Below are 27,117 nucleotides of genomic sequence, written 5' to 3' on the forward strand. Positions count from 1 at the left end.
GACAATCCCAAACATCACACCGGCCCCAAGGAGCGCCCGCCGTGGCACCCCGGTCAATATTTTCCCGGAGTAATAACACCTCGTCCTTCAGTGAGGACTGAGTCTCAGCCTGTGACACCACGTGCGCTGCCTTTCCTCCGTTTCACTTCTTTGTCACTGACACATATCCATCGGTGGTGGTCTACCGGTTGAACGCAAAGGTAACCTATCCTCCAATTTATTTCTTTTAAACTGAAAAAAGGGGATTCAAATGAATGGGAGAGCTGGACTGAACTTATCACTTCCACAAGGAGTGGGAGGAAGCCTTTTTTTTATTATGTCATTTTCAAAGTGCGTTTATCTCATCTGCCAGTATAGCATTGCTACACCGAAGGACGGAAATGCGGAGCGGCATTTTCAGACTACGATAAAAACAACGATGATCATTCGTAAGTGTGCTTGAGGCTGGCTGTCAGGACTAAAGGTCTCTGGCTGATTCCATTCGGTCAAATTCATCAGAGTAAGGTGACATTTTTTGTCACCTTACTCTGATGAATTTGAAAAATGAATCTGAAAAATGGGTTCATGCAAGGTACATCAACATAGATAGTGCATAAGGTAAGATAAACTTTATTGATCCCCTTAGGGGAAATTCTTTTGTCACAGCAGCGTAACAGTTATAGTATTAATAAATGTGAATATTAATATAAATAGAGAGACATAAATAGAAAGCAGAGAGAACAACAGCAACAAGGGTGAGAATGGACAACAGAATGGCAAAAAAAAATAGCAAGGGTGAAAATAAGCAAGTAAAAAGACAACTAGAACAGAAACATAAACAGAGGGACAAAAGCAATGACAAAAATGAACAAAAAAATAAACAGGAAGTGAATGGGCTGAGATCAACAAGAATAGAAATAGACAATGGAGTTAGGGCATGACACGTGTGAAGAATTCTCAATATATCTATAAATAAATATATGTTTTGCATTTTTATAGTACGTAGATCATTTCGACTTTTATAAGTAGCTCGAAAAAGTGTGCGCACCCCTGGGTCAGAGGGTTCATCTCAGCTACTGATTTAATTTGGATTGTAAAATGTTTGCCGATTAAAAGCTGATTTATTAGAATCAGCATTGGTTCTCATGGGGGAAATTTAATTTTATGTAAAAAAAAAAAAGTGGGAAGGCCGTCCCTTTTCAACTGCTTTTAATCCTCCTAGATTAGGGTGGGGAGCGGAAGCTTTAGAAGTTTGTGTTTAAAGAAACGGGTTTTCTGCAGACGGTCTTCCTCAATGTGCCGGCTCAGTCTGCGAGTGCACAGCCATGTTACGTTCGGGAAAAGGACGCCGCCCGCTTCGTCTCGGAAATCTCTTTCGCTCTCGCTTCTGGCTCGAATCCACACACACACACACACACACACGATTCGTAATATCTCAGTGGGTTAAACAGAATTATCTGCGGTACACAGCTCCAGCGGAATAATACTTCATTAAAACTGTGGGGAAAAAAAGAGGAAGCGGTAGTAAAAGTAACTACGCTGTAAAAGACAATCTACTAATACGTGTCGGTCAGCAAGATTTTTATCACAATAATGTGCGGGATTGTCAGGCCCACACACACACACACACACACACACACATAAATCTGAATATCTCTTGAATGGCAAGTGCAGCCTGCGCCGCACACGAATTCTGCAAGGATTTCTGGTTGCACGGGTTTGAACCTTACGGGTCCGATTTGTACAGAACGCTCCCCGCTTGGACGGCAGGAGGCCGGCGGCTCCCAAACCACTGTGTTTCCCACAGTCAAATGGGTCAGGACTGCTGGGTCTCAATCAGCGAGGCAGAAAAGAATCCACAAACAAGCGTCACACACACACACACACACATACACACACATAGTGCCAATCCCTGGAAGAGCCAATCAGCTGCACAGCCTGAGCGCCGGTCGTAATGATGGGAGGTGGGGTGAGAAGCGAGCTGCTCTTTTCTTACAGGTATTTTACATTTGCGCTTAAATTATCTTTTTTTTTTTCCGCCCAGAATTAATGTATGGTCCTCCCGTGTGACATTAATAACAGCTCGGCGATGGCGGAAATGTGTCGCCTGGTAACCGAATCAATCTGCTGGCCTCAAATTTCATTGTATGCTGCATATCCATCAGTAGATAGACCGACCCCGCCCAGAAATTTAGTCAGTTTTCGGAATACCGGGTCAATTACAACTGCTTATGTTTCTTTTTTTTTCTGTTTTTATTTTCCAAGGGCAGCCGATAGCTACATCAAAAAACTGGAATCGCTCGCGGTGCTTTCGACAAGAAGAAATGTGATCATTAAGTCGTGCGTTCGCGTTCACCGAGTCTCAGCATTTTGTCCATTGTTCCGTCGCTCCGCCACGTAATCCATCTCCGGACGGTCATTGGGCCAAAGGTTCCTTTGCTGTGATTGGTTTCAGGTCTGGACATTATGCCCAGGGCTGTTTGGTCTGGAGTTATTGTTAATTTCCCTTAGGTGATTTGTTCAGCAATAGCAGCCGCGAAACGCTTGGCTCTGTGACCGAAGCGAAGATGCTGACGAACCGAAATAACAAAGTAGTGGCACTTTCTCATCTGAAAGGCTGATCGGGGGCGAGAGAGAGATTATAATTCCGTCACTGTATATTCAAACATCTTTGGGTTTCAAAATATAAATAGCCCAATTTAATTGCCAGCACATTATCATAATTATTATTATTGTTGTTGTTGTTGTTGTTGTTGTTGTTGTTGTTGTTATAATTATTTACTTATTTTGCCTTTTGGCTTCCCCCGGGTTGCCACAGCAAATCAAGCTTCTCCATCTAAACCAACTACCTTCATATCCTCTTTCACTGTGTCCATAAATCTTCTCTTTGGTTTTCCTCTAGACCTCCAATTCCAGCATCCATGCTACCAATATGTTCATTACATGACCCAACCAGCTCAGCCTGGCTTCTCTGACCCTCTCTCCAAAACATCTAACATGTGTTGACCCTCTGATGGACTCATTCCTGATCCTATCCATCCTGGTCGCTCCCAAAGAGAACTTCGACATCTTCATCTCTGCGACCTCTAGCTCTGCGTCCTGTCATTGTCACTGTTTCTAGAGCCAACAGCGTTTCCACGTTTCCTTTCATTCTGGCTGATAGTCTTCTATCTCATAGTACCTCTGACACTTTACTCACTCATTCCTTTCCCACACTCTGTTGCTCTGAACTGTTGACCCCAAGTACCTGAAATCCTCCAACTTCTTGATCTCCACTCCCTGTAGTCTCACCTTTCAACCCGTGTTCCTCTCATTCACTCACATATTCTGTCTTGCTATGACTAACCTTCATTTCTTTCCTTTCCAGAGCATACCTCCACCTCTCTAGATTTTCCTCAACCTGTTCCCTGCTCTCACTACAGATCACAATGTCATCTGCAAACAGCATAGTCCATGTAGATCTCATCTGTCAGCCCGTCCATCACAATAGCAAACAAGAACGGGCTAAGAGCTGCTCCCCGATGCACTTCCACCTCCATCTTTAAGTCCTCAGCACTGTTTCACAGCTGGCATACATGTCCTGCACCGCTCTATCATACTTCCCTGCCGCTCCAGACCTCCTCACACAGAACTTATAGGGAAACCGATGGTCAACCCCAAAAGTGTTTTGGGTTTTTCCCTTCATTTTGTGAACTTTGGTTTAAATAATAAAAAGGGGTAAGAGCCGCTCAAAAGCTGGAGAATCTAAAGATGGCGTTGTACAGTGTCCGCCGAGAACAAGAATCTGAACCAACTCATCAGCAAAAAGCTTGAGTGCGACACACGTTCCAACACATAAAAGCTTATTCGAGACCATTCCAAGGGATTCAGATGAGCCTGATATTGCAGTTTTATCTGAAACAGAAAGATCAAATTTTATTCAGTCCTTTATTGACCACCGGAAAATCTAATATAGTTTTCCTTATGAGATCAGCGAAGCTACTTGCAGACGTCAAGAGAATCCAAATGCCTCCCTATCTCGATGAGTTTATGAGAGATCGGAGGTCGCACTCCAAGGAGATTCCCGTCTAACCTCATCTGTCAGCCGGTCCGTCACCACTGCAAACAAGAAGGGTCCATGATCCATGATGAGGCCTCACCTCTACCTTGAACTTCTATCATTATTATTATCCATCCATCTTCTGCCGCTTATCCTGCACTCAGGGTCGCGGGGGGACGCTGGAGCCGAGGTTCACCCTGGACTGGTGGCCAGTCAATCACAGGGCCACAAAATAAAGACAAATAAACTTTCACTCACTCGCTCATTCGGGGCATTTTTCCCATTTTTTTTCCGATTAACCTGCATGTTTTTGGACTGTGGGAGGAAACCGGAGAGAGATCCACGGAGACGTGGATGCAAACATGCAAACTCCACACAGAAAGGTCCCCTTGTCGGAATTGAACCCGGGTTTTTCGACACCCATTATTATTATAATTATTTATTAAGATAAGATAAGATAAGATAAGATAAGATAAGACTTTATTAATCCCGAAGGAAATTGTTGTGCCAGAGTTACAGAAAATATAACAGTAATAAATAATGAAAAGAAAAAGGAAGAATTAGAAATAAAAATAAACTATAAACTATAAAGTGTCTCAGTGAAACTACAAAGTGTCTTAGTAAACAAGTGATAAAACTATAAGTGTCTTAGTAACAAGTGAGGTAAGGAGTGCACAATAGTATGATATTGATTATTGTGTTATTGCATCATCATAAGCTCTTAAGTTATGGTTAAATGATACATATGCTAATAAACCAACCTTTGGGTTATTGGCTGTATCAAACCACAATGCGATACTCGGTCTCTTCCCCCTTTGACGCCCCCTCTGGTTGTTTATCCTCCTCCAACCGGAGTGTGCGCCTGTTATTTTACTCAAGTGGGCCGTGGGAAGAATGGTGGAGCACACCCTCGATGTACATTGGCGTTCAGTCTCTCATTCTCGCACTACAGACGATATTTAAGCTATTTGATTAAGAAAGGAACCGGATAACCGAAGCTCGGCGTAGAGAGAGGGACGAGGCGGCTGTTGGGTTTTAAAACCAAAACCTTGGTGCCGTGAGGTTAAAGGGGCTAATCGCTGCACCACGTGACCGAATAACCTCTGCCTTAGTGTGTGTGTGTGTGTGTGTGTGTTTGTCGAGTGTGTTCCTGTGTGCCTGCCAGGTTTTACGGGGTTAAAGAAAGCAGAAACTGTGGCTGACTCCTGCAAAGAATGGCCAAAAGGTCAATGCATAATAATTAGAATAATAACTGCAAGTAATGGTTTTTGAATGACTTGATTTATCTCTACTTTTTTTTTTTAAACTCCTGATTATGCATTTCTGTGAGCTGACCCCGCTTACTCGGCCTGCTAGCTTCCATGTTTAAGAAGACATCGGTGCAATTGCTCCATGGATACACGCTCCACAAAAAAAAAGATGTGGGATAAAATATAGATGCTGAATCTCTAACCTTCACTGCTAAAATGTTTTCCCTCATAATAATAACCCTAATTTTTTAACGCAGGCACGATCCGGATCCCCGATTATGTTCCTTGAATCTATAAGCTGTCAGGCAGTTTGGGTCAATAAGTGAACAATCATCCAGCGTGAAAGAGGCCTCTTCTTAAAAGTAATGTAGCTCCCGATTGGAAAACACGAAAGGGGCTAATATTAAACAGGACGGGATGCAACACAAGGCAAACCCATGAAAATTGATTACACGGTAACTCATTCTAAACATTAGACGGTGCCTGAGAGACGGATGCGCTTATATTTCCCCCGGGGGAGATTCCTATGAAACGGGAGCTGCAGCGAAGCTCTCGCCGTCACTCCGAGCGCATCGCTAATATCTAATGAAGTAACCGCGGGAGAGTCGGGCGCTCGGGCGCTGTCCGGGGTCCAGCTCTCACAGCAACAGGTCTAAAAAAGCGCAGCAGGGAAAAGCCAGTGTCCACAAAAAAAAAAAACATGAATTTAAAGGTTAATTATGTGATTTCAAGCTGGTGTCCGCTCCTTATCGCTCCTTATCACCATCTACCGACTGATTGTGGTGAATGTGCTGCTGGAGAGAAAAAGACGGGCCTTTTTTTAAATTTTTTTTATTTTTCTTCACGTCTATTGGCTAAAGTGCTCCTGTGTCGGCGTTGGAATAAATCAGTGGAGTTCTAGGGGAACAAGAAAAGCGGTTTTTGTATTGTTTTTGCTCATTTACAGCCACCTGTAGTTTGGCAGGTAATGTATATAAATAGAAACACAGAGACTTGTACTTCGATCCATCCTAAGGAAATAAAAGTACTGTACAATTTATTTTTTTTTTCTCGCTCTTCTACTTTCCTTTTTTCCTCCGTCTCGGCTCGCGGGTGTTTTTCCGCCGTAAATCACATCTTTCGAGGGTTCTCCAGACCATCACATCTGGCCGTCTCCTCAGGCACATGTGCGCAACACATATGTGCACGGGAAGAGCGGGACGGACAATCAATCGCACAAATGAAATCACTCTATCCAGGGACTTTGTGTCTCTCTTTAACTCCTGTATCTAGCAGTGGACTCATTCATGCACAGTTCTGGAAAACAAGTGAATTCAAAACAGGTTTTTCATATTTTTTAGGGCCGTCTGCAGAGCGTCCAACCACACTTAACCACAGACTGGATGGTCCAGAGAGCGTTCGGATCCTAAAAAAAACAAAACAATTATTATTGTTATTTTTTTTTAAATAGCTGGCAGGGTTTGAATTTCTTGATTTCAAATGATGACTTCAATAGTTTTGAAGTTTGTCCACATTTGGAGGGAAATCTGTGGCTTTGTTTACGTTGTGATTGACATATTCCCACCGGAGTCCCGCTCGCTTTCAATTCTATTTACTGCTTTTTACTTCTATTTACTCTATTTATTATTTACTGCTTCTGCAGGGACGGGCAATTAATTACAGTTGACCCTCGCTACGTTGTGGTTCGGCTTTCGCGTCCTTGTTATTTTGCAGATTTTATTTGTAATTCGGTTCTTGTGATTTATCGTTTTTTTTTTGCAGTATTTTATTTTATTTTCTTGTGATGAAATAACGATATTCTAGCCTAAGGTGGAAAAAAAAACAGTAAAAAAAATTGTAAAATTAAACTAAAATTCATTTGATAAAATAGATAAAATACAAGATGTCCGAAACAAAGATACCCAGTATCGGGAACTCTCGCTCCTACCATTGGACCCACGGGAGATCTCATACCGCCATTAAAAGAATTGTAATACTTTCATTCGCTCTGCCGTACTTCATCTGTATTCATCGCCATAACGACTGCACGGAAATTTCATCGTCATTCAAGTTTCCGCGCAGAAAAGAATTTTAAATTGCGAGTACCCTATAAAATGATTTATTAAAAATACAAAAAAATGTGATTTCTTTCCATCAATAATTTCAATTTACTTTACATGTAATATGATTTTTAATCGACTCATTTACTGTACATTTTGAATTCTATTTCAATGTTCCTCAACGTGGGTTGAGTGAGGTTCGTTGAGGGTTAATATATCTGTAACAAAATGATCACGTCTCTACTTTCACGGAGGGTCTTGGAACGTAACGCCCGCGAAAAGTGAAGGTCCAACGTATTATAAGGGGCCATATGAGAAACCCGAACGCCATCGGAGGGCTGAATCAACGATAACAGAAAAGCGACACACTAGCGTAGCATGAGCGGAATGCATGTTTTACCTCAGTCGTCCAGGTCGCGGTGAATTCTTGTCGAAATCCCGTCAAAAAGTTGCTCCTTCGCCCCAAACGAACGACACCCCCGTTAGCATAGCAACCCCCTTAGACCTAGTTTCTGCCGATCAACATAACAAGCCACCATAAGCGCCACATCAAGCCGCCATGACGAGAAGATTTTTTTTTTTTAGATTATACTTTTACGCTTCAGAGTTTATTTATTTTATTTACTTTTTTTCAACTGTACTTTTAGCTTGTCTTGTCCTCGCATGTCTTGCTGCTGCCGCCGCGAAATAATTTCCCAAGCGTGGGATCATTAAAGTACATCTCATCTCATCATCATCTCATTTCGACAAGAACGTTTTGTCATTCATGTTCAGATTCTGACCCCACGCGGGCCGGATCGGGACGCCCGGAGCGCCACATGTGGGCCCCGGGCCGTAAAATGCCCGGGTCTGCTTCCTATTCATCAGGTCTGCAGGGATGAATGGGAAACAGAAGATGTTGCTGATGAGCGGTCACATGCTTCTTTGTTCCTGCTGCCAATAAAAACGATTGCAAATCATCTGCATTCGCCTTTATCAAAACACCATCGTCTCCGTTTCATTTTTAATATCCTGTGGTTTCGTCGGTCGATTTTTTTTTGAGCACCGTGCCGCGCTTTCAAAACACCTGCATCACGCGAAACGTTCTGATTTTGCAGATGGAGCTCCGCTGAGCGAACTGTCCTGGCCGTCCTCCCTGGCGGTGGTGGCCGTCTCTTTCTCGGGCCTTTTCACCTTCGTCTTCCTCATGCTCGCCTGCCTCTGCTGCAAGAAGGGCGACGCCGGCTTCAAGGTGAGCTCGCTTCTCAACAACACGTGCGGAAACGATGCCGCCGATATAGAAATATCACTCGCAAGCGGTTACCATTAATCAACCGTCATTGACGGCAATTTGAATTATTTGCAGTGTGCGCAGAAAATAAGACGAACGCTCGTCATCGCTTTAGAAAATGATAATGCGGATAAGGCTCGGCATTGAACGCGTGTTTTTCGGGGGAAAAAAAACACACCGCTTTTGCAGAAGTTTGCAGAAAATACAGATTCTATTAGAGAACCACAAGCAGAGGTAGAAAGCTGATGGGAGAAAGATGCTGCTGGAACGATAGGGCCACTAATGAGTGCAGCGTAGAGACTATTAATGACTTGTAAACATTACTCCATTGTGTGTCTAATGGATGCGCGAGTGTGCGCCCGCGTTTGCCCGCCTCATTATTTTTGCCGTTCTTATAACCTGCGACGACAGCGGCAGTTACAGTCTGTGCCGAGATGAGAGGAGCGAGCTTCGGCTGCACCAATACAGCGCTGGAAACAAAAAGTTTGGTTCTCGGGCATCAGTGGTAGCAAAGTTGGCGTGCGGATATTTTGGAAATATGTCAAATCTTTTCATTTTCATAGAATCTCGTCCCGTGTTAATGCGGTTCTGTGGAAAGTGGAAAAACAGTACAGCTCAAGGATGATTCAACAGCACAGATCAGGATGTAGAATCTGGTGACATCTAGTGTTTGGTTCGGAGTCTGCACGCTGAAACCCCCCTCACCCTTGCAGGAAGGCCTGCGGTGAGCGGTCGGGTCCGTTTCGAATGACGGATCACATTTGGGTTCTCGGTTCTCGCGGCACAAAATGGGCGGTTTAGAAAACTATCATTTCAGCGATGGCTGCGAAAAGGTCGGGAAGAGGAGGCGATTAGTTTCACACGGCTGACGTAGCATCCCGTAACCTCCCCGCCATCAAACGTGGCCCGAATAGCCGGATCGCTGCTGTTTTCACCGATAACTTTTGGATTTTGGCGATTCACAGGTGCCGCCTGCAGAGCTCTGTTCTTCCCTTCGCATCGGGAGGCTGTTTAATTGCGAAACAGCTGGAGTAAAATGTTTTATTTCATCCTTCTATTTTGTGCTACGCATCCTGCTTTTGTAGAAAATCTGCACGCAGCATGGTTACGGCTTGTGTTTACATTCAAAATTCGAAAAAATAAGAAAGACAAGGTGCTCCTCCAAGGGTGTGCGCTCCAATATATGCAGGCGTTCCTTTTATTTAGTATGGCAAATAATATAATACTGAAAAATATGTGCCGGCCCGTCGGTATTATAGCCTACAGCGTATGTACCGCTAATACCACAAATCCCAGAATGCTCTGCTGGTGTTTTGGCACGAAAATCACGACAGGACCCATAAACGTCTTCTCCTCTGTTGACAGTTACCATAGCAACCTTATGCAAATATTGGTAACGTACTAGCCTTCCAAGAAAATATCAAAAAGAAAGGCAGATGTTCAGAGTAGATCAGCGTGTAGCAAACTGAGCTATGATTAATGTTTATACTATTATTATTATTATTATTATTATTATTATTATTATCAATATTATTATTAGCATTTTTTATATCATTATTATTATTTCATTTGTAGATTTATTATCAGTCTGTGGTAAAAGGTTAAAATATTGACTCAGAAGGTTGCAAATAAAAAGAAGCACACAATTTTTATGTAATTTTTATTTAAATTATAAATGCCATTGATGTGTTTTTTAATTTGAATTCAAATTTTAATATTAAGTTATATATTGCCTAGTATTAAGCTTTGCTTGTTCCATATACAGTTTTTAAGCACAGCTTGTTTGGGGGAAAAAGGTCACTGTTATATCTGGAGGAAGATTTTTTTCAATAAATATCAATGTTGGCCTGCGACTTTGTCCCAATTTTGAATTTTAGCCAACTGCATATTTGAGTTTTACACCCCTGATCGAACGCTTTCCCCGCATCGCTTCTGCGCAAGACTGACATAATAATACCAGAGGAGACGAGCAGACATGGAGACTGGCATTTTAAGACCTTCAAATCTGCGCCGTCCCACAACGCCTCCCTCTCTTTGGATCTATCATCAGCAAAGTGCTCAATTGGAAGGTGTGTGTTCACATACGGCTGCGGGAGCCCGGAGAGCTCAGCCATCCGTCTCCGTCGCCGTGCCCTTACCCGGCGCGCCCGGAGTGCGGTCGGGTATTAAGTGCTTCTAAAACCGAAAGGCTCTCTCGGGAGCCTGACTCACGGCCAGGTGCTCGCGACGACAGATGGCTCCGCTGAATGAGAAGCGCCGATGTTTTTGTCACGCAAATACGCCGATAAAGAAATATCTTTTATCTTCCGCATTGTAAACACGGCCTATCTGCGCGCCGTTTTTGCCGTCCCGTTTCGCTGCTCCTCTTCCCTTCCCGAGTGGGAGTGGGAGGCTTGTTACGGGTAACAGTTCATTAGTCAGGGAATGCGCAGACGAGCTGATGGGACTGCGAACACAGATCTGCTGCCAGGCCTGTTTCCCAGCATAAGCACCGCTTCAGAAACCGCCAGAAAGACTGACTTAATTGTCGATAGTCGGGATGTTTCTTGATACGTTCGGACACACAGGAGCGGGGGCTTTGCTGCGGTACAAACTTTTAGGAGATAAGCCGTGCACTCTGTCCAAAGCTTAAGGGAAATCATGGTCAACGCCGCTTGTGAATGAGTGTTTTGTGACCCATAGAGGAGGAAATTATTGATTTTCGCTCGGTCGTTATCAAGATATCAAGTTATTATCCATCAGGTTCGGTTTTCCGATCTGTCCTGCGCCGCCAGGATGACGTGTTTCTTAAACGCAGATATTGAAATGCGTATTCGGCGATGTCTTCACTGACGTGATAAATTGGAGTGAGAATGTGAGTCACTTGATCTGACCTCAACACAATCAGCCTTTTATTTTTTTTTGCAATCTGTGGACTCGCCCCCCGGTGGGCGTTGTAAAAAATGCAGGTTTCGCAGCACGTTTTTTTTTAATTTTTTTTTTTTACAAAGGCATCGCTTCTCTCACCGTACACTTTATGTGCAATCCTGTCTTTTATCTTTATCTATCTTTTTAAAAATAATATATTTCAAAAAGAGTGACCGAGGCTACTTGATCATGCTAAAAATAATGGTAATAACAGTGACAATGTGTGCAATATCAACTTGGGATATTTCAAATAAAAAAAAAAAAATTAAAGTAATATATTTCTAAGAGTAACTGTGGCTGCTTGATCATAACAAAAATAATGGAAATAACCATGACAATGTGTGCAGTGTCAACATGGGATTTGTCAAATAAAAAAAAAATAAGTAAAAAAATTATGTATTTCAAAAAGAGTGTGCATTAAAAAAAATGTGTGCATTAAAAAAAAAAATAATAAAAATAATATATTTCTAAGGCTAACTGCGGCTACTTGATCATACCAAAAATAATGGTAATAACCGCAACAATGTGTGCAGTATCAAAATGGGATATGTCAAATTTAAAAAAATAAGTAAAAATATTATGTATTTCAAAAAGAGTAACCGTGGCTGCTTGATCATGCAAAAATAATGGTAATAACCATGACGATGTGTGCAATATCTACATGGGATATGTCAAATTAAAAAAAATAAATAAAATAAAATAATATATTTCAAAAAGAGTAACTGCGGCTACTTGATCATACCAAAAATAATGGTAACAACCGCGACAATGTGTGCAATATCAACATGAGATATGTCAAATTAAAAAAAAAAAGAAAGAAACATTGCCCACACAATAGAAGAACCTACAACACTGGTGAAGGGACGGATTGTGCTGGTTCGCAACACAAGAGCGGTCTTACACACCCGACAATTTATGTGGCTAATGCGCTGTACATGGGAAGGTGGGTGTGACTCAATGCATTTGAATTTTCCTCACAGTCGGACCATTGTCTCCCACTTAGCGGTAAACGGCTGCGAGCGGATGACTAATCCCGGCGTGTGTCTTTGCACTAGGAGTTTGAAAACACAGAGGGAGAGGAGTACCAGGCAGATCTGTCCGTCCTGGCCTCGCCTTCCACCCAGAACGGTCCCGAGGTCTACATTCTTCCCCTCACCGAGGTCTCCCTGCCTGTGTCCAAACAGCCCGGCAGATCCAGTAAGAACCCAAGCATGTCAGCACATCACTAAATTCCTTTTTCGAGTTTCACTCGACCTTTCACAGAAACTAACGCCTCCATTTTTTTTTAACGCTCCGAGCGTCGTCCCTCCTCTTAGATTTCCATGTCTTGAGCGGCGCTCGCCATTTTTCCAGGTCATTAGAAAGACCGTCTCACACGCTTAACCTTTTTAAAAAAAAAAAAGGGGGTTCTCACAAAAACGGCAAGAGTGGATTCGGGCGTAATCTCTTCCCGAGTATATTTTGACAAGATCAAGACGGTTTGCCATTTGAAGTAACGGAGCTGAGACGCCGACCCGCTGCGATTGTATTTTAAATTCACGTCGTATTGCATCAAAATGAAAAACATCCCGGCGTTATTTTATTTTTCAGGCCTGCGGTATTTTCAAACGTGTGCTCTGCATCGACGATCTTCCCGGCAACATCCTCCTCCTCAGCCCTGCCCTGTCAAAATGTGCATGTGTGAGCGGCGCGTCGGTCTGAGAGTCAGGCTTTACTTTCCCCGACGTCCCCCCCCCCCCCCGCTGGCTGCGTGCGCCGCGCTACGCTCAGCCAGACGGGGGTGGCGGCGTCGGCGGCGGCGGCGGTGGGCTCAGCGTCCCCGTGATTGGCCGAGGCAGGCTCCCGCTGGAAGCCAATCGCCAGCCTTCCCCCCGTCCTCCGTAGCTACTGCAGCGTGATTGGTCCAGGTGTTGCAGGGTGAGGAACGGCTGAACGGCGAAAGCAGACTGAATTGTAGGCGAGGGAGAAGGTCTGATTTTACCGAGTGTGAAAACGATCTTTGCTTTGCTGCCGTTCTTCTCGCCACAATGAGACGCGCTCTATTAAATTCAAGCAGGAGCGCTTGAATATCTGATAACATCTAACGAGTACGGCTGTAAAAAATGGCACGAAACAAAGGCAATGAGTTATAAGACGCCATTATGATAATTAAGAAATAGCACTAGAAATGATGGAAATCCATGTCGCCGCTCATTGCAACTATCCCATGTATTATACATTCACTATGAATGACGTTTAGAGGCCGCAACACACAGGGCTCATTTCATATATATATTATTTTTTTTAATGTTGTTCCTCTTGTCTAATCTTTTATTCAAGAGGTCACCAAAAAAACCCACTCCGAAGGCCCGGTGCATCAAAGTGAGAGCGTCACACAATCGCGCGTTTCTCGCAATCCGGCCGCGAGAATGCCACGAGTGGGACGAGAATTCGCAATGGCGCTCGCACATTCCACATTTGGAATAATATCGCCTGTTGAATTCCGTCCGTGGAGGTGGCGCAGAAGCTCCGGGGGTGCGGAGAAGTGCGGGATTGTTATTAGCGTGACAACCTCTGCCCTGGGTGTCTCAATAGGCCTTGTGTGTGTGTGTGTGTGTGTGTGTGTGTGTGCCTTACTGGGTACATGCAGATACAACGTAAGCATGTGAGTGAGCGTGACGGACAATGGAGACGATTTAGGCTAGCTGGGCAGTGGGTCAGCATAAGGCCGGGCCGAAATGTCTGCGGAACGCACCGGCGGAGGACTGCCATTATCGTCCGAACACAGTGAGGCGTCTGTGACGGGATGAGGGGAGAAAAGGGAAGAGCGGTGGCATGCACCGGGTCCTCCACGGGGGGAGGGGATGCTTGAGATAGGGGTGGCGAGCGTGTATGACAGAGGTCTTTTCTGCATCTGACAGAGACGTGTTTGTGTCCTGTTTGGCTGAGGAATGCTGCTGTCAGTGGCGATGGGAGGAGGGGCGGCGGCGGCGGCGGCGGAGGGGAGGGGGGGGGGGCTATGTCACCGCCGGGTGTCTTGAAGCCGCACACAGAGCTGGCGCGTCAAACGCCACCACCACCGACATGCGTGACGGTCGTGAAAAAACACCAGGGCGCGGAGATCTTCATCGGTCGGTCCCGCGGTGACGCGGTTGTATATTCTTAAAACGCCGCGGAGTGGGAGCCCGGGATTTTTTGATGTTTGCTTGACAGCTGGAGGGCTCTGGACGAGGACAGTATGTGTGTTTGTCTGCGCGTCCCAGTTGGAGGATGAGCGCGACGAAGACGGGGGAGAGGCGGCGCGGCGAGCTTGTTCAGCTGCGCGAGGGCTCGGAGGGTTAAATCCTTCCCGGCTCTTTCTCACACACACACACACACACATATACTGGGACTTTGGGTTCTTTCTCACATAGACACAATGAGGCTAAGATGCCTGGGGTTAGGGTCGGGGCCACTGGCGCTACGTTCTCACACTCCGGACCGCCGCTCCGTCCCTGCAAGGGACTCGGGTTCAGACCCCGTCGGGGCGCTCGGAGTGGCCGGCAGAGTCGTCGCTCCATCGTCGGCGCCGTCTCCAAGGAGGTATTTGACCGCGATCGATTTCGCCTCCTGAGTAAGAATGCGTGAGTGACAGCCGCGGGCCGGCTCATCATCCGAGCGCGACTCCCTCCGCATTCGGCGTGAGGCGCAGCAGCGATTCCACCGATGTTTGTCTTTCACGACTGTACTTTTCACCTTTTTAACTCCATGGCATTCTCCCGTTTCTTCCCAGTCCAGCTGCTGAAATCGTCCGACCTCGGCCGCCACAGTTTGCTCTATCTCAAGGAGATCGGGCACGGCTGGTTCGGCAAGGTAAAACACGCCTGAGACCGCGGTTGTTTTCGAACTGTTTTTTTTTCTCGCTCGCCGCTAAGGCACCAACTTCGCACGAGTTCCGCCCTCGACACCGTGTGGAATGCGAGGGTAATACGATGATGATCTCACTCCCGCGGAGCTAATCTTCGGGTGTTTAGAACACGGGAGCCGATGTGAAATCCAGAGTCACGGTGAATTCCGCGCAATTTGCCGAGCACATTTGCTCGTCCGTGAGATCATCGCGATGTACGAGCGAAGTTCGAATATTTTGCGCTTCGAATTCCCCTGCATCTGGATTTGATTTTTTTTTTTTACCACGAATGTAATTCTATTGCCTAAATCCATCCAGGTTTTGCTTGGCGAGGTCAACGTAGGCCTCAGTACCACCCAGGTGGTGGTGAAGGAGCTGAAGGCCAGCGCCAGCGTCCAGGACCAAATGCAATTCCTCGAAGAGGTCCAGCCTTACCGGTAGGAGCAAACACGTGCACGAACGTACGTGATGGTCGTATGTCGGTATCGCCTCCGTAAAACTCGGTGTTCTCCCCCAGAACGCTCCAGCACCCCGCCCTTCTACAGTGCCTGGCGCAGTGCTCAGAGGTCACCCCCTATCTGCTGGTAATGGAGTTTTGCCCTCTGGTAGGTCAAACTTTAATAATCCAACATTTTTCCGCGCCGCCGCTCGACCATTCCCGTTCGCCTTCGATGACGGCGCTTTTTCTCCCGTGCCTCGTTTTCAAGGGGGATCTGAAAAGCTATTTCTGCAGCTGCCGGTTGTCCGAGGCCGAGACCCCCGACCCGCTCATCCTCCAGCGTATGGCGTGCGACATCGCCTCGGGGCTCGCGCACCTTCACAAATACAATTTTATACACAGGTAAAACGCCCTCGCTGTCCCTCAAAGTCAGTCTAAATATCCTTCCACAGAAGGATGTTAGCGACGTGCGTGACCCCCCCGCTGGCCGCTCCCTGCAACAACATCCTGGTGCTGCCCGAGTAGTTCTCAAAAAAAAACTCCAGCATCAGTGATTTTGTTGCCGGTGGCGAGCCGGTCCTCGCACCGGACGCGCCGTTACTGTGGCAACAATGTAGAGACTTTTAGACTTTTTTTAAAATTATTATTAAGATAATTTATTTATTTCATTTTTTATTTTATTTTTATTTTTTTATTTTTTTCATTTATTCAAAAAGATAAGATTAAGTGACCAGATGATAGAGTTTTGTCTATTATTATTTATTTATTTATTTCATTTATTTTATCTTATTGATTTATTTTTTTATTTTTTTCTTTTATTCAAGAAGATAAGATTAAGTGACCAGATGATAGAGTTTTGTCTATTATTATTTATTTATTTATTTCATTTATTTTATCTTATTGATTTATTTTTTTATTTTTTTCATTTATTCAAAAAGATAAGATTAAGTGACCAGATGATGGAGTTTTGTCTGACTTTTTTTTCCATACGCAAGGGAGAGGTAAGTGTTCTCTTGATTTTGTGGAAAGTACTCACTATCATTTAATCCAAATAAAAAGAAACCTGCAGAAAAACGACATCGACGCTCAGCCGCTTGAGGAATACGCCTTTTCGTTTGTGTTTCAGCGACCTGGCTTTGAGAAACTGTCTGCTCACGTCGGAAATGTCCGTCAAGATCGGAGACTACGGCCTCTCTCACGGCCGATACAAGGTCGGGGCTCCTTTTCAACGGCGGAGCCGTTTTTATCCTCTGAATGTGTGACGCCGGGAATGCACTTGCGATATGAATAACGTCTCCCTTTTTCTGGTTCTTTTCCCACAGGAGGACTATTATGTAACGCAAGATCAGATCTGGGTGCCCCTGCGCTGGATCGCACCTGAGCTAATAGACGAGGTTCACGGGAACCTGCTGGTTGTTGACCAAACAAAATCGAGCAACATATGGTGAGAAAGTCTGGACCGTCGGGGGAGTTACTGCAACACGCCTGGGACGCCTGCTTGGGTTTGCAGAGACAAAAGATTGTTTATTTAATAAAAGTATTTATTATTTCTTTTTCTCTATCTTCCAGGTCACTAGGGGTGACAATGTGGGAGCTGCTGGAGCTGGGGAATCAGCCGTACCGACACTACTCCGACAGGCAGGTGCTGACGTACGCTGTGAAGGAGCAGCAACTCAAATTACCCAAACCTCAAGTCCAGTTCCCCCTTTCCGAGCGCTGGTGAGTTAAAGTCACACACTCCAACTAAATAAACAGGGTTATTGCCTCTGCTTTTTTTCTTTTTTTTTTTACATTAAACTGCTAGTTACCGTCTTTGCGATCAATGGATTTTACCCAGCGTACTAACTACTTTTCCTGTCTGGAGAACAATGCTTGTTTTTTGGTTGCACTGCTCCACTGTGGTCAATAGTCCTTTTTTGGTATCAATCTGATTCAAAGGGCGCCTCATTGTTTTGAGCCCAGGAGTCCAGACAGATTTTGTTTACATTTAATTTGTGCTATTTGTTTTTGTTTTTACTGATGTCCTTGATACAATCATGGAGGAGTCATACATGCACACCAAGCGGTATTGTAAGGGTAACTATGTCGGCATCGCTCTGCATTCGTTGACCAGTGTGGAACATGTCATTGGTATTACTTAACATATGCTAATCTCAAATGTTCCCTCTTTTGCGAATGGGTTAATGGACTTGTGCCTGTTTTCCTGCTTCCGTGAAAGCACTTTTCTCACATGCTAAGCCCTGCAGACATTGTGTTAACATGCACCGCTAAAAAAATATTGGTAAAATATTTGTTCCTATGTTCTTCTCCTGTGCGTCTGTGCAGGTATGAGGTCATGCAGTTCTGCTGGCTGCAGCCTGAACTGAGACCCAGCAGCGAAGAAGTGCATCTCCTGGTTACGTACTTGTGTGCCAAAGGCCCCGGCGAGGCCGCCGAGGATTTCGAACAGCGGTGGAATGCCTTGAGACCCAACTTGATAGGTAGCACGTCCCACACAGCTGCGTCCACCGCCCTGGTCCTGACCCCTACGCCCGCCTCGGCGGACGCCCCTAGTACAGACCAAACTCAGGCAGCGGAGCTGGCCTCCTCTACCTCCTCTTCCTTCCCCCTCCTTGAGCACTTCTCCGACAGCTACCATTCCGACACCGGGGACGACTTACTCACCGTCACCGAGACCAGTCACGGTCTAAACTTTGAGTACAAGTGGGAGCAAGCCAGAGCTGAGCAGCCGTACTGCTCCTCCTCCACCAGTGGACCGCTGGGCCAGGGGAACCCACATTACCAGGACATCTACTACCCGAGTAAAGGAAGCACATCAGGGGGATGCAGGACTGACAGCATTACCTCGGGCATTTCCCCATCCTACTTTGACCCCGACCACCCGGGCGTGGTCCCGGTGTTGAGCGCCCACAGCCCCTCAGGTGGCAGTGAGTATTATATTCGCATAGAGGAGACAGCAGAGTGTAACATCAACCTGGACGACAGCGTGGTGGACTACAGCCCGGGGCTGGAGGCGAGCGAAAGCAGGTTGTCTCTTGAAAGTCCGACCAATTCCCCGGCGACTCAGCCTAATGCTTACTGGTCGACGGCAGAGAACGCCAAAACCACCGCCTACGACTCCGATTCGAGCCCAACTGTCCAGATGGAGCCCCTGCTCAGACGGGCCTCCAGCACCAGCCCCGTAAAATTAGCCTACTCCCACAGCGGCTCCTCGTCCTATCGCGTCGACGAAGCGTGCGCCGAACAAAAATCCACGAGCAGGCCCGGCTGCCAGTCCCGCCTGGATTCGTCACCGGAGTCCCGGTCGAACCCTCGCTCCGCGGGGTGGTTGGAAAACCCGCGCGGTTTGTCGCAAGCGCTCAGCAGCCCGAGCCTGGGGTTCTGCGATCCCTACCTCGAGGCGAGAACGGGTTGTAGCGCCATTAATGAGAGCTGTCGTAACACCGTGGCTCCTCTCCGAAAGTCCCTTCCCATTGTTAACCACATAAGTATTGATTTAGGGGCGAACGATGGCCTGCTGGTGGGTCGGCAGAGGGGTGGAGACAGCGAGGAGGACATTTTCTCTGAGGTAGAAGCCACTAACTGGACCTCGAACCACTCGGCAAACAATAACATATTGAGCTTTGACGGCAGGCATCCCAGCAGAGGGCACGACAGCTACCTGGACCTTCAGTACGCCGCCAGCTGCAACACAACAGAAGCGTGGGCCTTGACCAAGGCCACTACCAGAACCTTCCACAGTTCCAGGTCATGCGGTGACTTGGAGGCGGGCGGTGCAGAAATCGGTCGCCCCGCTGCCAGCAAGCGCCCTGAATTGGTCTCATACATTCACTTGAGTAACAAAGACGCCGCTCCCGCTGAAAGCGACCCACCTGTAAATGCCGCGAGAAGAATCGATTCCGTTACCGACTCCGGCGCCAGCATTGGTGAGACGGAGGCCGAAAAAGTGGAGGCGAAGCGCGAAAAGCCGCTGTTACTCAATGGGGAGCGCCTCTGCTCCGAGCCCAAGACGATACCCGAGCCAAACTACGTCAAATCCCCATCTTCTTTCAAAGAGACGCAGACCGGACAGACTTTAGTCGCAGCAGACAAGCTGAGAGGGAATATCTGGGAGGGGGTTTCCATCGGAGCCTCTGTTGGGCTGAGAGACAAAATGCTAACATATTCAGCCACAGTTGAAAATAATAGACTTTTAGAAAGTGAAGTGGGCGTCAGGGAGTCAACTCTCGGCCTGGCAGGGATCGGCGATTATAGCGAGGATGAGGAAGACGACATCGCAGATATAACGTCAGGGATCTTCGCGGACTTCAACCTGGATTACGCAGAAGTGGAGGAGGAAGAACTGAGCCCGCTGAAGAATCCCGAGGGAACTCCGGACTCCGTGGACACACTTAACATGTCTTCATCCATGGCAAGCCCCTGCGACCAGGCCTTCAGCCCCGACCCCTTCAACACCCCGGCCCTGCCCAAGTCCCTGGACAGCGGTTATGACACGGAGAACAACGAATCACCGGAGTTTATCTTTAAAGAGCTCGGCGACCCCAGAGCTGGCGAGAGGAGCCCCACGACGAGAGGAGAAACCGAACTCATCCTGCAGGTGGGTGTTGGCCAAGGCACCGGCACGTCCGCCAGCGCCTCAGAGGCCCAGTTGAAGGCCCTGTCCGATAAGAACCCCTACAGGGACTCGGCGTATTTCTCGGACTACGACGCCGAAAACGAGAGGAGCCCTCAGGAGCAAGGCGGCAGGTTCTTTGCGGTTCAAACTAGCGCGCCGGGTTCGCACGCCGAGAGATCAAACTCATCCCGGGACGTCGATCCGGTCGCGAAGGAACTCGGTAACGAGGAGAATTTAAAGAATCTGAGACCCGTGAAAGCTTGTTTGTCTGCAAATGTCTCTGAGAACGATCCCGGTTCCCCCGGTCACCTCTCCGCCCCCGAGCTGTCCATGCTGGCGCCGTTCCCCCCGCAGATGGGCGGCTGTTTGACCAAAGAATCGGCGCCCGCGGACGACGATCTCGAGTTGGAGACGGAACACTCCGGAGAGGAGCCCCGCTCCGAGCTTTGCTCCTCCTCCGGCTCCGACCAGGAGGCCTCGGCAAACTACGGGGGCGGCAACAGGAGCGCGGAAGACTGCTGCTCTGTCCAGTATCTGTGCTCTCAGTCGGCCGTCACCGAGTACGGAGACGATTCTCCGCAAGACAATGAAAACGGGGAAAGATCTACGGAAGAGGAGGAGCTCCCGGAATGCAATCACGCCGAGGAGGAAGCCGAGGACGGACGGGGCCTCGTGCGAATCAACGAGGAAGATTTCGAGGACATTGATGCCGAGGAATGTGACTCGCAGGATAGTTTGTGCGACGAATCCAACGGCCCCGTCGACCTGTCTGCCTCTTCGTCGCTATTGGAGCTCTGCGGAGAAGATGTGAGAGCTCCGCTGGAGGAAGCCGAGGACGAGGATGAATCCGACGACAGCGAGTCAGATGAGGAGTTGAGGACCTACACCATCCAGGACGAAGACAGCGAAGAGAGCGAGGAGGATTTCACGTCGGTCCCCGTGGTGGTGAGCGACTGCAGCAGGGCCCGACACCTCCGCAGCCTCCTCAAGATGCCTTCCCTCCTCACCCAGTCGTTCTGCGACGAACTGGAGAGGAAGAAGAAAGCCGTGTCCTTTTTCGACGACGTCACCGTGTTCCTCTTCGACCAGGTACGAGACGCCAGAGGGTCGAGGGACGATGGCGGTGTTCTCTTCACAAACCGAGCGCTGAGATGTTTCTGCGCTGTTTCTGACTCCTAGGAGAGCCCTACAAGCGAGCTGGCTGACTACACCTTCGCCACGGAGGAGGGGTCCAGCGGGTTAGGATCTCCGGATGAACAAAACACCCAACAAGACGCCGAGCGCTCTGAAACATGCTGCGTATCCGAAGAGGCAGAGGCAAACAATGAGAAAGGGGGTAAATATGTGAAAGGCAAGCTAGGCTACATTGCGGTCCTTTTGCTACCCTAGATTATTCACCACATCCGCCATTGTGTGCACTCTCAGGGGGGTGTCACGAGTGGGAGGAAGACCCGCCGCTCGAACCCCGTCCGTCTTCACCCGACGCAGTCCCGGAGCCCCGAACGACACCCACGTCTCACCCCAAAAATCCCGAGGCCCCCGAACCTACGGGTGTAGCGCTGAACCGTTTCATCGTCTCGCGGTTCTCCATCACGCACGTGTCCGATCCCGATGGCGGAGAGGGAACAGGTGGGTATCGGCGGATCTCAACGTCGGAGGGATGCACGAGAGACGTTTTTGGACTGAACACTTCCGTAGCTCGATTTTCGTTCCATTAACAACCCTCACTTTTGCTTTGGCACGGCATAGCTGGGACTTCTTTGTCGCTCCGTTTCTCGTTGGTTTTGCCCATTTTGTCGAGAAAACAGCCGACCGGGGACCGATATTACTTTTACAAATGGCGGACGGAAAGAGATATCTGGTAATGTGCGTGGCGAGGTGTTCCATTAAACACCTGCATCCCATAGTTGCGTAGGAACAGTAAAAAAAAAAAAAAAAACCCTAAAAGCTAGAATTGTTCCAGGAACTGTGCTTTATGTTCACTGGTCCCAATGCATGAAAAACCAGCCTAGTCCCTGAATAGGTTCTAGGAACTCTTCCTGTAGCCTGAAAGTGGCTTGTATTTAAGATAAGATAAACTTTATAGGGGAAATTCATTTGTCACAGCAGCGTAACAGTTATAGTGTCTATAAATATGAATTTAAATAGAAATAGAGAGACGATTAGAAAATAGCAAAAGACACCCACAAATAAATAGAAAGCAGAGAGAACAACAACAAGGACAAGAATGGGCGACAGGATGACAAAAAAAAATACAGGAAGGGTGAAAAACGACAATATAAACAAAGTGACAACAGCAGTGACAAAAACAAAATAAATCAACAAAAATAAGCAGAATGCAAATAGGCCGACACCAACAAGGATGAAAAAAGAGAAAAGAGTTAGGTTATGACACGTGTGAATGGGTGATAATTTGCATGGGAGACGAGTCAATAATCTCACCACTGGATGGGTTTTGGAGATACGTTTGGAAAAACTTGTAAAATGCGCGATATCCCGGGTGGGATATCAAATCTTATGAACTAGCGTGAGCAAACAGTCATTTATGAAAAATATGAATAGCGACCAACTTGCCGCAGCCCTGTTTTGGCACTGAGGGGCCTTTCATTTGATAATGGACAGTTTGTCAAGCAGGAAGTGATTCAGATCTGAGTTAGAAAAAAAAAAAAAATCAGTGACCTTTCCTTCCTGCTATGTGAAGTGATCTTGAAAGTCTCACACACACCAGAAACCATTGTGCTCCGGCCGACTGGTGCGAGGTATCGGCCCAAGCTGGATGATCGGCGCCGCTGGAAAATGCATACGTGCTTATTTCCCCTCTGCTTTGTCTGACAGGAAATGGCGAAGACGGTCCAAAATACTGAGTGCCCAGCAGCGAGACCGGAGGAGGACAAGTCCCGGTCCTTCTCAACATGAGAGAAGCAGCGTTAATTATATCTAGATATTTTACAAAGTTTTATTTTTTATTGTGGTTTCAGGCATCTGACCCCTGGTGACCCTTTATGAGAGAGTGCCTCATATTTTAGTGAAACACCCTTGATGATTTGCACACTTTTATCCATTTTTTTTTTCTCCGTTATTTAGTAAATAGCTGCTAAAAGGGCAACGGGATGCAGATTTAAAATCAAACCGATTGCAAAATTACAGAACATGTGTTTTACCCTTTAGTATATAATACATTGATTTCTATTGATGACCTGCTCAAGTCATTATATTTAAAAATGACAAAGCTGTTAAGGGAAAAAAAAAACATTTTCAGCAGCTCCCCCTGTTTGGTTTGACGCAGATCTGGCTTTTTTAATGGACGGTTAACAGTTTGGTACGAAGCACGCCGCGGTGGATTTCCAACCCCCCCCCCAAAATGTCTGTGTGCGTCTTCACGAAAGCTCCAGACCCGTGAAACCAAAAGAGGATGACGACGTTGCTCACTCTGGTTAATCAATACTTATGTTTCACAATATTATGTCTGATGTTACCGCGTCCATCAAAAGCACTTTGCATAGCCGATCTGCATTTTTTTTAATTTTTTTTATTATTTGTAGAACCAATGGCTCTTCTGCTCTACATATCCCTTTCCCGGAATGAAATATGTTTAAAATGAAAAATAAAAAAAAAAAATTTAAAAAAGAAAAAAAAAAAAAAAAAAAAAAAAGGTACTTCCGATGTACTTCCGATTCGTATCCACGTCGGCCGGCTATAGATCCATTTATTTTGTCGACACGTCGGCTTCGTACCTCTTCTGCAAACGCGATTTGAACGTCGGTAACATCGCCACAATTTTCCCGTGTCTGCGTATCGCCCATCGTTGTCACACACGCATTTGAAATTGTGCTCCAGCACGGATCAGCGACAGACACACACACACACACACAAAAAAAAACAAAAAAACGTGCAAAATGACATAAGTCACATAACGTTATGAATGTTCTATCGACATGTAGCAGGTAGTTTTGACTTGAAACACTACTGCTGGATCAACAGCTTCCCCTTTCCGCCCCCTCTGTAGCTCAAAAGTGCCAATTATAATTTCCTCTCGATTTGCCCTTTGGATTCTGCAGGAAGAGGGTAGATTGCCGGCATCTTGGATATTTTCTTTTTTTTTAAGCCTTGGAAAAGATGCGTTCCGCGACGGCGGTCTCTGGAAAATTTGCCAAAGAGATGTTGAAAAGCCGATGTGCTCGGGTGGCAGACGTAGCCGGAGTGGACGGGGCGAGTTGTTCCTTGCATCAGTAGTAACATCCTCGCTGTTTCCATTTCCTCCCCTCACTCATGGCTATTGTACTATCCCAAACAAATAAATCCAAATAATTTTTTTTTCTCCCCCCCCCCTTTTCTGTGTCTGTCTAATAACTTCACAACAACATCACGACACGAAAAAGTATGGCGTTTGTGTCCATTTAAAGATTTATTTTTTTTTATTATTTTTTGGATCAGATAATTTATGTATGTACAGCACAGATATAATACAAACGGACAGAGAGTGTATGTTGGGGGAATGGGACGATGTGAAAGCTATAGAAAAGTTATAAAACAAAGAAAACGGACAGATTTGAAACTTGCCGCCCGAACGTGCTAAATAATAAAAGCAAGGTCGTGCCGCCTCGGTGCAAACGACTCGTTCATCCTCATTTCCTAGTTGCTGTCGTCGTAGTATCTTATTTACATGCCGCGGGAACTCTGGCTTTCCGGCACGAAAGCCGTCTTTTCCTTGCAGGGCGTTCTTTTGTCCCGGCCGAGGGTGTAATACTGAGAACGAAACGATCACAAGCTATAATAATACTGTGCCTTATCTGATAAGCTACCACTCCCTCAAAGCTAAATATGAGAAAAAAAACAAAACAAAAAAAAAAAACAGCTCCTTTAGGCGTGTGTGCACTGGATTTCACCTCTTGATAGAACTGAAACTCATAGAGAATAAAGAAAAACATAACTCGTTATTATTTTGCGGAAATAAACTGCGCTATAGCTTTAGTAGTATAGACATTTCACCCAAACGGGGAACATGAGGAATACAAAAATAAGTACAACTGACGCACATGTCTTCAAGACTTGCTTACGACGACGATGCGTTTGTTCTTTTCCTTTTTCTTAAAGTGGAAGGCACAGGTCCCACGTTGACAGCTTGTGTTTACCGTAATCACGACTAGTAAATGTACACTATTATTAAAGAAAAGCAAAAAAAGGAAAAAAAAAAATAAAACCCAAAACCCCGATAACATTTTACTCGCCCCTGCTGTCCGGTTCGCGGCTAGTTTACAATCTCTACTTTATCTTGGGTGTGCACTGTTTAAAAACCCCTCTAATTCAAACTGCAGGGACTGCAATCATCTCGGTCATCAAACTTAATTTACAGTGTTTGAAACAAAACACTGAATAAACAACTAAAAAAAAAAAAAAAAACGTGCAAAAGTAATTTGACTGCATGACTAGAAAAAAAAAAAAACTATTAGCCGCATCTTATCCACAACCGAAGAGCTAAATAACCTTTGGGAAAAAAAAGAAAAACTACCGTTACACTTGACCGTTGAGGTCGGCGGACATTGGCTGTTTACCTGTCGAGTGTGAGTGAGTGTGTGTGTGTGTGTGTGTGTGTGAAGCATTTGAAACATGAGCTCTAAGTTGTGAAACGCGTCTCCCGGAAAAATGATCGACCTCGACCCCCCCCTCGTTACCACGCCGTCGTCGGCCATATTGTTTTTCCCGTCATGAGAAGGGGGATGGAGGGAAGTGAGTGGATATAAAGGGACAGCAGGTCGCTAGTAGAAGATGGGTGCAGATCGGTCCTCGATGAAGGCCGGCCGGAGGTAGACCTCCAGGGATCGGTCACTGCGGGGAGAGGAGGGGCGGGGCGAGGAATAGCGACAGTTAGGTTGAACCAGTTAAAAAAAAAACAACCTTTCAGATAAAGGTTCATCAATGCAACAGAAACCCAAACCACATCTGCCTTCCTACACTTCTGGAATTTTCACAGACAGTTGAGCGAAGCTATCTGATGAGGCTCTTAGCAAGCATGTAGTGAAAGACAAAAAAAAAATGAAATAAACGTGCATGCGGGGTTAGTGTTTTCCCTGGGTGTGTGTTACAGACACACACTTGAAAACAAAACAAACAAAAAAAAAAAAAAAAAGATTGTGAGTTTTAGAACCCGAGGCCCGCCGGATGAGACGTAAACGCCGCCCCATCAGCGGAGTTCGGGAGGGGAAGAGGAGCAGGAAAGGAGCGGGGATTTCCCAGAATCCTATCGCAGCCAGGCAGCCAATGACAGCGGAGAAGACCAGGCGGCAAAGGAAGGGAAGGCCAAGGGCGACTGGTTGGCTGAAAGGCAATGGAGGCTGGGTGACTTACGGAGGTCCTGTTCCCTCAGAAGCGGGACAATTCTGGACCCAAACTGGAAGGTAAAGAGAACCCTTGGGTTTGAATGGCTCATCGCTCAGGTCATGCATGGGTCACATTTTGTAACGACACTGCTGGTTAGTCCGGTGCGACACGTACAGACTGGAGGCGGATAACAACGCACACTCAATGAGGGGACGGGGGCGGGGGGGAAACACAAGTGCACGTTCATGCTCGACATGCTGCAGATGTTCCTTCTTTTAATGCTGGGAGGCAAAACATGTCTGCGGGTCATTTAGCCGGAAGTGTGCAGGCGGGCGTCCCCGAGTCCATCTCAGTGCGTCTCATCGACCGAGTACAAGCCAAAAAAAATACGAATAT

The 27,117-nt window shown here is 46.5% G+C and overlaps 2 protein-coding genes across 6 annotated transcripts in view; one reads left to right on the forward strand and one right to left on the reverse strand.

Annotated features, from left to right (window-relative positions):
* The window catches only part of aatka (apoptosis-associated tyrosine kinase a), a 39,084-nt gene extending 13,481 nt beyond the window's left edge, over positions 1-25,603 (forward strand). For both annotated transcript variants that reach the window (XM_086175808.1, XM_086175807.1), the window contains 13 exons: positions 8,405-8,538; positions 12,540-12,681; positions 15,236-15,315; positions 15,668-15,786; positions 15,867-15,954; positions 16,057-16,190; positions 16,915-16,999; positions 17,111-17,232; positions 17,358-17,507; positions 18,114-21,492; positions 21,583-21,739; positions 21,829-22,032; positions 23,239-25,603. In XM_086175808.1, the coding sequence (XP_086031934.1) occupies positions 8,405-8,538; positions 12,540-12,681; positions 15,236-15,315; positions 15,668-15,786; positions 15,867-15,954; positions 16,057-16,190; positions 16,915-16,999; positions 17,111-17,232; positions 17,358-17,507; positions 18,114-21,492; positions 21,583-21,739; positions 21,829-22,032; positions 23,239-23,267 (4,823 nt within the window). In that variant the 3' untranslated portion in view covers positions 23,268-25,603. The remainder of the gene's footprint in view (positions 1-8,404; positions 8,539-12,539; positions 12,682-15,235; positions 15,316-15,667; positions 15,787-15,866; positions 15,955-16,056; positions 16,191-16,914; positions 17,000-17,110; positions 17,233-17,357; positions 17,508-18,113; positions 21,493-21,582; positions 21,740-21,828; positions 22,033-23,238) is intronic.
* The window catches only part of baiap2a (BAR/IMD domain containing adaptor protein 2a), a 66,206-nt gene continuing 63,878 nt past the window's right edge, over positions 24,790-27,117 (reverse strand). The window contains exons 14-15 of one of the 4 annotated variants that reach the window (XR_015108949.1): positions 26,749-26,898; positions 24,790-26,229 (exon numbers count right to left, since the gene is read on the reverse strand). Coding sequence is in view for 3 of the 4 variants with exons in the window: in XM_086175810.1 (XP_086031936.1) it covers positions 26,160-26,229 (70 nt within the window). In the remaining variant the exon portion in view is untranslated. Of the gene's footprint in view, positions 26,899-27,117 lie in introns of all 4 variants that reach the window. The other 3 variants (XM_086175813.1, XM_086175810.1, XM_086175811.1) reach the window with 3 other exon arrangements.

Source organism: Fistularia commersonii, chromosome 28 (genome assembly GCF_037954325.1).
Source record: "Fistularia commersonii isolate RoL2024-O1a breed Wild chromosome 28, RoL_Fcom_v1.0, whole genome shotgun sequence".
Taxonomy (NCBI): domain Eukaryota; kingdom Metazoa; phylum Chordata; class Actinopteri; order Syngnathiformes; family Fistulariidae; genus Fistularia; species Fistularia commersonii.